The sequence below is a fragment of the Miscanthus floridulus genome, chromosome 17 (assembly GCF_019320115.1).
Source record: "Miscanthus floridulus cultivar M001 chromosome 17, ASM1932011v1, whole genome shotgun sequence".
NCBI classification, from domain to species: Eukaryota; Viridiplantae; Streptophyta; class Magnoliopsida; order Poales; family Poaceae; genus Miscanthus; species Miscanthus floridulus.
The window spans coordinates 91,640,347-91,652,919 of NC_089596.1; the positions used below are offsets into that span (position 1 = coordinate 91,640,347).

At 48.0% G+C, this 12,573-nt stretch overlaps 2 protein-coding genes across 2 annotated transcripts; one reads left to right on the top strand and one right to left on the bottom strand.

Moving 5' to 3' along the window:
- The first annotated feature begins 1,487 nt into the window (after positions 1 to 1,487).
- Positions 1,488 to 8,415, top strand: LOC136515047 (tubby-like F-box protein 9). Its single transcript, XM_066508741.1, has 4 exons — positions 1,488 to 2,039; positions 2,813 to 2,900; positions 5,660 to 5,789; positions 7,657 to 8,415. The coding sequence occupies exons 1-4, from the start codon at positions 1,692 to 1,694 to the stop codon at positions 8,210 to 8,212; spliced, it is 1,122 nt and encodes a 373-aa protein (XP_066364838.1). The 5' UTR covers positions 1,488 to 1,691; the 3' UTR covers positions 8,213 to 8,415.
- Positions 8,416 to 9,429: 1,014 nt separating this feature from the next.
- LOC136517675 (uncharacterized) lies at positions 9,430 to 11,581 on the bottom strand. The gene is made up of 2 exons (XM_066511308.1): positions 10,343 to 11,581; positions 9,430 to 10,249 (listed from the first exon to the last, which is right to left on the bottom strand). The coding sequence occupies exons 1-2, from the start codon at positions 11,264 to 11,266 to the stop codon at positions 9,614 to 9,616; spliced, it is 1,560 nt and encodes a 519-aa protein (XP_066367405.1). The 5' UTR covers positions 11,267 to 11,581; the 3' UTR covers positions 9,430 to 9,613.
- Positions 11,582 to 12,573: the final 992 nt, after the last annotated feature.

The window sequence follows — 12,573 nt, forward strand, 5'->3', positions numbered from 1 at the left end:
TTTAGTTTTCGCAAAATGACTCAACATTGGCGCACGACTTTACATACCTAAATTCTGAGTCTTGTGTGTTTAGTGCTAAAGACAACTGTGTAATCCCTATGTACATTGCAACCTATAGTGGACTTCTGAGTCTTGTGTGTTTAGTACTAAACAGAACCGTGTAATATTCAGTATATGATGCGCCATGCTATTTATGTGAACCTTGCTTGTATAATGCTCTGATGCCCTACCATGCTGGTTATAGGCATGCCTTTCGGTAATCTATATAAATAGACCTGCTTCACGGCACATTCTACACCCACACTTATTCCCGAGCGCGTGCATCACATTCTATACCCACACTTATCCCCGGGCGCGCGAATGCGCGCGCCCTGACACTGGTCTCTAGATATGGGTAATCGTCAGGACGTTTTCCGAGCGTGCGGCGTCCACCCCACCGCCACCACAAGGCCCTGGACCACGAGGACAAATCAGTCAAACAGCGGGTGGCGCGCATGCCCCGGCCCCGGGTCCCGCTCCCGCCCCACGGCCACGGAGATGGCCCATGGCCGGCCAGGAGCACCAGCCACCACACCGCCCGGCACGTAGGCCCGCGGGTCACACCGCCTCCCGCGCGCACGTCCAAAGCGGGGGCAGTCCGGCCCGGCCGCGGCGTCCGCAGTCCGCGGCAGCAGTGGAAAACCATCCCGCTCCCACGCGGCCACGCCACGTCACGTCCCCTAGCAAGACGCTGTCGCTCGGGGCGAGGGGGCGGGGAAAGCTCGTGCGCGACTCGGCGCGCGCACTGGTGGACCGGACCGCGACGTGCTGCCCGCGCGGGGACGTCGTGCTCGGGGGGCGGTGGGTGGATTCCCGGGCGACTTTTCTAGCGGCTGCCTGTTTCTTCGGCTGCTGCAGGCCGCACTACTGACTACTGTTGGGTGCTAGGGAGTTTGACGCTGAAGCTGCTGAGCTAATCGCGTCGTCGCCCGGGTGTTGTCAGGTCAGGTGGTTGGACCTTGGACGGGACATTGACGTCACCGCAACACGAGACATACCCGGAGAGTTTCTAGACACGGTTCACCTAATACTCTTCTTCGTCTTAATTACCAAGGATTTAGAACCTACCATCTGTTTTCAAATGTTAGGTCCAATTCAAAACGGAGAAAGTCGGATCCACTGTGAACTCGTCAAAGATGTCACACTTTCAAGCCAGTTTGAGAAAATCTGGAAACCTTCAATTCGCAAGTAAGCCGAGTGCGACTACTGGTTTTTCTGTTTTCTTTTTTAAATAAAATAAAGGAAGTACGAGTTCGGAAAAAAAATAAAAATAAACGAGCACGAGCCCTTTTTTTTTTGGCGCTAAAAGAGTACGTGTAGTGTCGCGGCAGCAGCGAGCCTGCGATCCGCGCTCAGTACGCGTGGGACCCAGGCGCTTAATGGCCCCACGTGTCATGGCAGACAAGGCGTATAATTAGGCGCAGCAGATCCGGGATTAATTTAGGCGAGTGAGAGGCGCACGTCGATGAGCCACTTTTTCAATTTTCGGCGCCGTTTCTTCGTCATTTTTTTTCCCTTTCTCTTCCTCCTTCCTCTCGCTCGCTTCCCTTCCCTGCTCCCCTTCCTCCCCCAGCACCCCCTTTAATCCTCCATCCACTCGCGCCAATCTCTTCGGCCGGGGGGCAGGGATCGGTTCCTGGCCGCCGCCCGTCATGATCTCCTGGCGGCGCAGCGCGTCCTGGCTGTCGTCGGCGTCGCGCTCCTCGCTCGGCGCTGCCGTCGGCGGGGAGGCGAAGGTCACGCCGGAGGCGGATCCGGCGGCCCAGGAGGAGGAGGAGGAGGAGGAGGACGAGGCCGACGAGGAGCGGTGGTCTCGCCTGCTGCCGGAGCTGCTCGCGGAGATCATGCGGCGCGTGGACGCCGGCGCCGAGCGCTGGCCGCCGCGGCGGGACGTGGTGGTCTGCGCCTGCGTGTGCCGGCGGTGGCGCGACGCTGCGGTCTCCGTCGTGCGCCCGCCGCTCGAGTGCGGGAGGATCACCTTCCCGTCCTCGCTCAAGCAGGTGAGACACAGAAACCACCGGGCCGTAACGTCTCGTCATGGTAATACTGGCTCTTTTGATCTGTTTGTGTAAATTGCCTGAATCTACATGGCTTGAAATTGCTGTGTTCTTGAGGATTTGGGGCTCATGGTTATTGTGGCTGTGCGTTTTCTTATTACCCATTTCTAAAACCAGTAGCTACAAATCCTATGGGTATCTTTGATTTGAAGCTCTAGGTGCAAGAGATGTCTTCTGCGCCTTTTTCGTATGCAGTTTGACTCGATCTCAGATGATCTCCGGATCAGTTGTTGGATTTCATCTTCTTCAAATTATTTTTCTGTTTCTGAATAGATGTCTATGCCTATTCAATTTTATTTGTACGCAGAAATGCTAACAATTTGTATATCTAATTCTTATGTGTTCTGCTTACAAGGATCAGCAGATCCATGTTAGTACTCGAACAATTTGTATATCTAATTCTTATTGTTCGTCTAGCGCTGCTGTAATGTTCCTTGTGCGTTAGGATTTAGAATGGAGCCACATATTCATCATAATCTCCATCCTCTTCTTTTGGCTACATAACACTATATTTTTGGTGGCTAGTGCTAATAAAGTATGACAGTAGTGGAGAAGTTGGCACAAACACGGACTTTCTTTATTTATGTTTATATGTGATAGCTGGATTTTGTTTGGTATGCCAATAGCGATATGATATTACCTATAAAAGCTTGCTTCTTCGTTTGGCTTTACTAAGTATTGATTTAATGGACACGTATATTATTTCTTTTGCACAGCCAGGACCAAGGGATGCACCGATGCACTGTTTTATCCGGAGGGACAAAAAGAACTCAACCTTTTCTCTCTATCTCAGCTTAACACAGGGTGAGTAAGCTTGGGTATCTTCTTATTCCGCCATGCTTTTGATCTGGTTCACTTGGTGGATTGACATAGGGGTTTCAGATCTCTTTTGGTTTCAATAGGTAGTGCCAAGTAAACAACAAAAAAGGCTGACTTGACTTTCTGAGGTTCCTGACCCACCTATGATATTTGAAATGGAATCCTATAATTCTGTCAAATCATGTTTATAAAATTGAAAGCGTAGCCATTGGGGCCAAATAAACAGCAAATACAGCTGCTGAGGTTACTTTGCATATGACTTGTGATGTTGCACATCTGTACGTAGTCTTGTTTAGAAAATAGAAAAGTGAATATATAGTTTGTTTATTCCTATAATCATTTACGGCTTTCTTGTACCATTTGACGAGGACCCTGTACACCTACTTTGCCGTCTCACCTACATGTTTAGAGGGTCCTGCCTAAATATAATCCTATTCGTTCGGTAGGAAGATTTGACTTGTGTCATTGATTGTTGAAAAACAATTCAATTGAATACTTTGGCATTGATTCTTACTCGGCATCTACTTGATTTGATCTTAATGGCTAATGTAAATTTTGGAAATCTACCTTGCTGGCATAATACTATTTTTTTCCACACGAGGAACCTTCCCCATTTCCATTAGATCAACGGAAATACATTGTTCAGCATTACAGATGAGATAGAAGCAGAGGACATGTAAACGAACATAACAGAAACCGATCAACGACATCAGGGATGCCAGGAGCTAAAACCAGCCACCAGAAAACTAACAAGCAACTAAAAGGTCCCTGAGCCTCACCACACTCACCATCCAGAACAACCTACAACCAGAGTTTCAGAAAAGATCTTAAAAGCAGCACTTGGAAGTTGGAACACACCAAGGCCAATGTTTGTTTAACAGAAGGCAACCACTAACTGAAGACTTCAGGCACCACCCCTCGCATGTATTTTGGACCCGATTCAAACTGCATCTTCAGGGTCTGATGATTCGCCGTCACGAAGGAGTAGCCTGTTGACTTGTCTCGCCGTCTGGGTCGCCAGATCTCCTTAGCAACCCTCAGCATCGTGTTTGCCCCTTCCACCAGCTGTTCATGATCTATTTCTGCATATAGATCTGACCAGTAAATCATAAGTGCGCATGCGTGACAAATTATCTCAAGAGGATTATTAATGAGTTTTTTTTTTTTCTCAAAACAGGCCCTATTTCAACATTTCCATATTGTCCAGCATATGGCAGCCACACCCCAGGGGTGATATTGTTTACCAAAAGGGAACCATTGTTCACACCATTGCCAACATTGCTGAAGATTTGTAGGAATGTTAGAAGCCCCAAAGCATTTCGCAACAACTGGCCAGATAACTTTGACAACTGGACATTGAAAAAACAAATGAGAGACAGTTTCCACACAATCACAAAAGGCACAACTAGGATCTCCTTGCCATTTCATTTTCTGCAAATTGTCTTTAGTCAAAATAGCATTGTTAGTCATAAGCCATAAAAAGATCTTGATCTTTGCGGGGATCTTCCCCTTCCATATCCTTTTGTGATAAATTCCAGATTCGGCTTTAGATAACCCATTATAAATTGATTTCACAGTAAAAGAATTACTTTTTCCAAGCTTCCAAATTACAGAAACATGATCACCCACTGGCATAATAATATACAGTAGAGCTTGTTTGCCATAGGATCAAAGCAGGGTGGATGAAGTGGAGCCAAGCATCTGGCATTCTCTGTGACAAGAGGGTATCACAAAAGCTTAAAGGCAAGTTTTATAGAACGGCGATTAGACCCGCTATGTTGTATGGAGCAGAATGTTGGCCTACAAAAAGACGATATGTCCAACAACTGACTGTCGCGTAAATGCATATGTTGCGTTGGATTTGTGGTCACACAAGGATGGACCGAGCTCGGAATGATGATATATGTGATCGTCTAGGGGTAGCACCAACAACAACAAAGCCTTTTGTCTAGGGGTAGCACCAATTGAAGAAAAATTTGTCTAACATCGGCTGAGGTGGTTTGGCCATGTCCAAAGGAGACCTTCAGAGGCACCAGTGCATTGTGGAGTCCCAAGTCGAGATATCAATGTGAGGAGAGGTAGAGGAAGACCGAAGCTGACATGGGGGGAGGCAATAAAAAGATATTTAAAGGGTTGGGATATATCTAGAGATCTTTGTTTGGATAGGAGTGCTTGGAAAGCGTTTATTGACGTGCCTGAACCATGACTAGGGGCTCTTGTTAGGTTTCAACTCTAGCCTACCCCAACTTGCTTGGGACTAAAAGGATAGATACATTACTTTTACTATGTATCTAGACATAATGGATATCTAAGTACATAGCAAAAGCTACGTATCTAGAAAAGCCAAAATGTCTTATAATTCGGAATGGAGTCAATAGATGATTTTGCAAAGCTAACGGAGTTTTGGAAACTCTGCATGATCCATTTCCACTCACATAATCAGTTCAACTTATGTTCTGTGAAAGCAAGAAAATGTTGAAATACTGGGTCCTGTCAAGTGTATGATTCATTATTTCACTGTATAAATAAGGTTACAGTTTCTCACAAGTATGGTATGTAGAGGCATTACGGCTTGGGAACTTGAAACCATGAACAAGTGCAGCATTAGTCCAGTTCATCTCTTATTCCCTGCTATCGATCCGAATAAGCTTGTTCTAGAGATTGTAATTATTTTATAAATATCCCAACTTGTTTGGGACTTAAAGGCTTTGTTGTTGTTGTTGTTGTTGTTGCTCTCTTGGCAGCCCTAACGGATAAAGGGAAGTTTCTTTTGGCTGCTCGAAGGTTCAGACAAGGAGCACATACAGAATATATCATCTCTTATGACTATGATGATCTGCACCCAAGAAGCAGTTCATATGTTGGAAAGTTGAGGTATGGTCTAATCATTCCAGAACCTTATTTTCCAATTTGATTACCTGATTTGTTTGTTGTGCATGCCCACGAGGTTAAATGTTCATCTTTTGACTATGTGTTAGCTGAGGTCTATTTATGGGCATAAAACCATATAATTTGTATCACGTGCCTTATTTCCATTGCTGGTACTTTAATCATTGTTCAAACACTTCAGTAAATTAACCCATCATCTCTTTATTTCTAGTAGTTATATTGTCAATATACACTATCCACGTTCATATGCATGGTCATATTCTGTGATTGAATCAGCTTATGAGCAAATTGCTTGTGTGAGTGCAGCTGCGACAGATTTCTGTGGTATCTATATTCAGCTAGCACTGGCTGAAATCCTGTTTATTCATAGGTTGAGTTTCTGGCTCAGTTACATTGATGAATTGTGGCTGCTTTTCCTTGCTTTGCAGTCAGTCAGTCACCTGTTACATAGAGCTATTTGTATGAAAACAAAGAACCGATTCGATCTATTGGATAATTTACTCCAAATGCTGTCTTGTTTATTGCCAAGTTCACTATAGGGGTATAGTAAACACTGTTCTGTTACCTCTGAACTTCTACTAATGGAGATTATATGCACATTGTTTTCTTTGTTCATGTCGCTCATGCCTTGCTTCCTTCGCTATAAATTGGCTACAGCCTACAACACGTCCATAACTCAATGCACCTGTCATTGATGCCCTAGCACACAGCCTCAAACATGATAATACCCTGTATCATATTCTTCTCTTATACATATTAAGCTGCCATGATGGAAGGATTGCTTCTCCATTAGTAGGATGCATTGCTCCCATAAATTCGTTGTGTGCAACCCCAAAGTTTGGTTTGTGGAAGGCTTTTGAAAGCGTTTAAAAAATTGCATTGTAAGCAATTGTATTTAATCTCGTTGCAAGTACTGGTAACATATTCAAAGAATTTTCCTTCCTCCCCTTTTATGTGTTGTCTTTGATTTTCCATAATGTCATTCAAAACCGTGGCCCGTCCATGTGTATTTTCAGTAGCGTATATTGATACCTGATCCAGTCATCCAGATCTTAGCTCTAGCTCTGCATTACACAAAGGTATCTCAATGCTTATATGCACTTTCTACTGTTCATTGTACTGGAAAAAAACATGTGAACATTGAAAGAATTGGGCCTTAAACATCCATATGAGAGTGAACTGTAGACAATGAAATACAAAAATAGTTTATACTTACAAATTGCTGCAAGGGACATTAAACTTAAAACTTTCAACCATGCTAATATTTGTGTAGATCCGGAAAAACATCAACAGATGTTGTACAGTGATGTTTGACTTAAAAATTTATTTTTTACAGCACAAAATGCTCCATTGCGATACAGGTAAATGTACATTTGGTGGGAGGGTAGGCAGATATTGTTGTAGTATACAGTTGGTTGGGAGGTTCCTTGAAAAAACTCACCTGCGAGGGATAAGCCACCCCTCGGGCATTGCTGTAACCTGTAAGAGAGACCTTCTCACACAGGCCGAGAAAACTCCAAACCCCTGCTCCACCCTGACACAGGGGCAAGGCACAAGCACATGCTAATTTCCATGCCCTAACCCAACTGAAACTAGTCCTACAGTTATGGAGAGACATCTGATTTTCTCAATCCTACATACACGAGTCCTAACCTCTATGGAGAGACACCTGACTTTCTATCACTTTCAAATGCATTTGATCCAGCGTTAGCCATGAAGTAATAAAGTCATAATTTGGCACTTTATGGAGTGTTTGTTTATATTATGAAAGGCATTGTTATTATAAGAAAAATGATATCTTGTTATAAAGTTTGCAATAATACTAATTTGATAATGTGAGTTCTGCCTGTAGATCTGACTTCTTGGGGACAAAGTTCATCATCTATGATAGCCAGGCACCATATGATGGTGCTAAACCTTCGAGGAGCCGATCCACTCGCCGCTTTGCAAGCAAGCAGATAAGCCCACAGGTTTCAGGTGGCAATTTCGATGTTGGGCAAGTGACCTATAAGTTCAACTTCATGAAATCAAGAGGGCCAAGGCGAATGCAGTGCAATATCCAGTGCCCTGTAGGCCAGGGCACTTCGTCAGATCCATCCAAGGAGAAAACACCCTCTCCGAGTTCCTTAGATCTAAAGAACAAAGCTCCACGTTGGCACGACCATCTTCAGTGTTGGTGCTTAAATTTCCATGGCCGGGTGACTGTCGCCTCCGTGAAGAACTTCCAGCTTGTTGCCACAGCTGGCTCTGGTGGTCCATGGGGCGTTGGAGATGAGGAAACGGTGATCCTGCAGTTTGGGAAGATCGAGGACGATGCGTTTACAATGGACTACCGGCAGCCTCTGTCTGCTTTCCAGGCGTTCGCCATCTGCCTCACCAGCTTTGGCACGAAGCTGGCTTGTGAATAAGTGATTGCCTGTTTACCCATTATATATGTTGGGGATCAAATTGTAGGGGATAGTCTGAACTAGTTGCCCTGAGCCCCCGAGATGGGAGAAAACTGGCGACAATTATATGATGTGCGTCTATGTTGTTGAAGAGATGACGATGACTTATTGTTGTAAATGGCACTCCCTTTCGTTTGGTGAGATTCACTCATAATGCCTTATTCCGATGGTGTGCAGTGTGCTGTTAAACATCCTCTTTTCTGCATTATTTCAAAGATGATGGTTGAGAGGTTTCTATCAGACATGATTGACCACCAGTGCTGCCGCTGCTATGATTTATCTCATCGCAATGGCTCCCTCATGTATAAAATCTTATAATATATAGACACTAATTTTATTTATAAAACAAAAGTAAATTCAATAACATATTTTTAATTTAATATGTCTGATAATTACCGAGAAATAATGTAGATTAAGCAATGTATTTGTAGATGTATGATAATTATCAAGGAACAATGTAGATTAAAAAAGTAATATATTCGTTTTTTTTCGTACCCATGATAAATGTTTGTTAGGTAACATTCTAAAATTCTAACACCTAAATTAAAAGAAAAATATGACGATATGGGTATAAAGTACTAGAAGTCTAGAATACTATACAAATAATTAATTTGGATTAAAAATAAAAAGGAAAAAAAATACCTTGGGCTTAAACAACTGATCGGTGATCACAATTCGTAAGAAGCCAAGAATCAAGATGTCGTCGTCGTGGAGCCCTGCTTGGTCGCCGTCCTCGTGCGCCGTGTCCATATCTCCAGTAGTCTAGCTCTTCGTGGCGGCGTGGCGGGCTAGCTCCGCGTGTGTAAGGCGCACGTCGCGAACTTCACGATCAGAGTGTGCTGTGTGCAGCGTTACTCCTCGCATCCTCTCTACCCGAGGGCCATGGAGAAAGAAAACTGGAAAGAAATGCCGATGTTGTCTTTTTGGGCCGTCTGACCAGTTATATGTCTCTCTTCTCATTAGGTTGCTAATGCCTAATGGACTATATGACATAGAAGTTTGTATACTAGACTTGGGTCTCTCCTCCGCTTAGGTCCTCGGCCGTCGCACCTCGTGCCCTACCCTAGGGCCGGCACTGTCGACCACCTGTGACGGTGTGAGCATATCTATTTTTGGTTGCTGCTAAACTGGTAGTACTATTGTTTATTGGACCAGGTGAGGAAGCATGCATGATTAAATTACCTTGTCATTGACTTACCACGTGCTCCATTTATATAGATTTATATAGAATCATGCTACATGCCCTTGGAGATTGCTAAAGAACCCATCACTACAACATATCCATTCCTACATACCCATCACCAGTAGAACAAAACAACCAGGAGTCGCTAACAGTTGGCATGATCAGGATAGCGGCTTCCGTCATTTCAGTAGGTGGTACACGCGAATTTGCCGTTGCCTGTCATGATGGACGTCCCTGCTCGAATCAATGGAGGAGCACCGCGGCAACGGAGCACGTTTCTTGGGCTGCACATGGAGTCCCAGAAAAGACGTCGCTGGGGGTCGAGTGGACACGGAAGGCAGCGCGAGCGAGAGCCACGACTCCGTAGGCGACTTGGGCAGCGGCAACCGGAGCAGCGGCTGCGGCGACAGCGCCATCTCACGTCCGGCAACGGCCTCCTTGTCTTCCAGAAGCAGCGGGAAACCGTACCCTCCGCCGCCAGCATCGGCGGCCGCGTGCTCACGCCCCAGCTGCTTGTCGCCGTCCGGCGAGCTTTTAGTAGTAGCCGTCAGAAGCAACGCGGTGTCGCCGATTCTGGAGAGCTTTCGCACCGGCGAGACGTGGCCGCAAGCCTCGTTTGACCTGTCGAGGACCAGGAGCAAACCCAGATGGCTCGCCTTCGGGCGGACGGCTCGCCCGTCCCGGCGTTTGTACAGTTCGTGCACTGTTCTGTCCAGCTCCGAGGCCACGGCGGCCGCCGGTCCCATCAGGCCGCCGGGGCCTGATGATCGGAGCAGTGATTTGATGTACACTTCCTCCCAGGATTGCTGCGAGATCTGCACGACAAGTCGAGTTGTTCAGGCATGAGGCGGTCAATTCGTCAGCACGCACGTGAAGTTGATGCACACGAGGATATGTAACAGGAGTACCATGCCGTGATCGTCTCCGGTATGCAGAAGTCGCCGCTGCCCGTTACGCGAGCGCGGCGGCAGCATTGGCTTCTTTTCTCTTTGGCTACCGTCGCCGTTTGACTGGAACGGTGTGCCTGCACCTCGCCGCGCGACGCGGGATAGCAGCAAGGCGCTCTTCACGCAACGGGTTGAGAGCAGCCCGCAGCTCTTGGACGCGAAGCCCGCCGTGCTGTGCGCGTCGGAATTGTCGTCGTCGTCGTCGTCGTTCTTGCCACTGGGAGGGAGGGGCGGCAGGTGATACGCCGCAATGTGCTGGAGGGGCACCCGCCTTTGCGCCGGCACCCTGTCGCCGCCGGTCGTGTGCGCGCCTAGCACCACAGCCGCCCGGGCCGACCCCGCCTTCCGGAACGTGTTCTGTGGGGAGCCGGCGGCCACGGCGTGCGCGGCCCGCAGGAACCGGTCCATCATGACGCTGCCGCTGCCACGGGCGCACGGCCCCGACCCCGCCCCGGCCCCCGCGGCGTCGCTGAGCCCGGTCGCGCTGCAGTTCACGGTGACGCAGCTGACGTCGTCGCGGGAGAGCGCGTCCGAGCACGGCTCCTCGCCCCGCCGCGCGCGCTCAGAGGCCACGACCACCGCCGTCGGATCCCGCGTCACGCGCGAGGGCTCGTTGTCGTTGACGTCGACGATCGTCAAGGGAGGTGGTGGGGCCGGCGGCGGCGGCGGAGGCGGCCGGCGGGTGCGGACGCTCTTGGGGTGCCCGGGGCGGTGCTCCCACCCGAATGGCACCGCGCTGGTGTGGCCCGGGGGATCCGACGTGGCGTCCGCCTTGTAGGCCGGCAGCGGCAACCCCGTGGCCGCGGTCTCGGCGCCACCGCCACCGTGGCGCCGGACGGAGAGGAGTGGCGCGGTGAGATTGATGCGCTTGTTGGCGTCGGCCATGACGACGGCCTAATTATTAGACAACTAGTGAGAATGCGAAGCTCGCTGCTGCGCTCCGCAGACCGCAACCACTTCGTCACTGCACTGCACTGAAGTAATCCGCGGATTAAATAATGGGAGACACTTGGATCGTTCTGCTTAACGATTCCTTGTACTCGTATTCAGGTGCAGTACAGTAGCTCGCCGCATGGCGCCGGTATAGCCGTACACGACGTGGCGGGAAGCGACCAAACTGAGCTGACAGGTTGCTACACTGTCACGAGCTCTGATTCCTGTAAAATTCTTGTAAAAAACGAAGAGAAAAACAAACAGAGATACATCTGCTCCTGTGGAACATTTCTTTACACCCTGTGGCAGGTGAAGGTTTTTTATGTGCCTGTCGGCTGCTGCCTGCAGCTGCAGCTGTTGCCGAAAGGGGGAAACGGTTACAGCATGATTAATTGGTTGTATTATTGGAACGTACGTAGCAGAAGCATCATCAGCGCTGACAAAACGGCTGTGTGGTCTCGCGGGAGATTAGAGCATGCATAACAACCGGTTGGTGACCCTTGCGTCAGATCTGATCAGGGGCGGATCCAGGGCCCGGGCTGCCCGGGCTGTAGCCCGGGGCGAGTCCATGTAGCCCCTATAATATACGTGGTTTTTAGCCTAAAAAACTATGATCTTAATTAGATAAAAGGAGGCCTAGGAAATAAGATCAGACTGTTTTGAACGTGAATCAGCAGCTCAGCCCGGGGCGCAGCCCCGTTCTGGATCCGCCCCTGGATCTGATGGACGGCATTGTCGGTAGCGGATGGGGAGTCGTCGTTGTGTTCATAATGCCATGCAGACTGCAGCGAGGCAGGTCGTTTTCCCGTCGCGCGAGAGGTGGGAGGAGATCGAGCAGCACCGACACAACCCGTGTTCCCTTTTGTCCGTTTGCTGGCTGATAAGCCATGGCTGAAAGTACTGTTGGTTGATTTATTGTGAGAGAAAAATATTATTCGTTGGCTGAAAAAGTACGGCTTATAAGCCAAGTGAACAGAGCGTTTATCCCTGACGTCACCAACTGACGACTGACTATAGGGGATGACCAGAATCATGCTACAGAAATGGTACAGTCATCACGTTGATTGGCAGGCAATGCTGTGCAGTAATCCGATGAGTACGTGCTAATCACGTCCAGCATCGCCGACGTGTCTGAGATTTCTTTCTGACATTATCGCCATGCTAATAATGGCTTGGTTGGTTTGGTTTGGCAAGCATAATTCTAAGGACTGTTCGTTTCAGTAGTAAACCAAGTACTACGTGCTAAGTGTATGCAGCAT

Coding starts and splice junctions, on each gene's coding strand:
- LOC136517675 (XM_066511308.1), bottom strand. CDS start 11,266: ATGGCCGACGCCAACAAGCGCATCAATCTCACCGCGCCACTCCTCTCC. Junction 10,250..10,342: donor CCGGAGACGATCACGGCATG/GTACTCCTGTTA, acceptor CTTGTCGTGCAG/ATCTCGCAGCAATCCTGGGA.
- LOC136515047 (XM_066508741.1), top strand. CDS start 1,692: ATGATCTCCTGGCGGCGCAGCGCGTCCTGGCTGTCGTCGGCGTCGCGC. Junction 2,040..2,812: donor TCCCGTCCTCGCTCAAGCAG/GTGAGACACAGA, acceptor TCTTTTGCACAG/CCAGGACCAAGGGATGCACC. Junction 2,901..5,659: donor CTATCTCAGCTTAACACAGG/GTGAGTAAGCTT, acceptor CTCTCTTGGCAG/CCCTAACGGATAAAGGGAAG.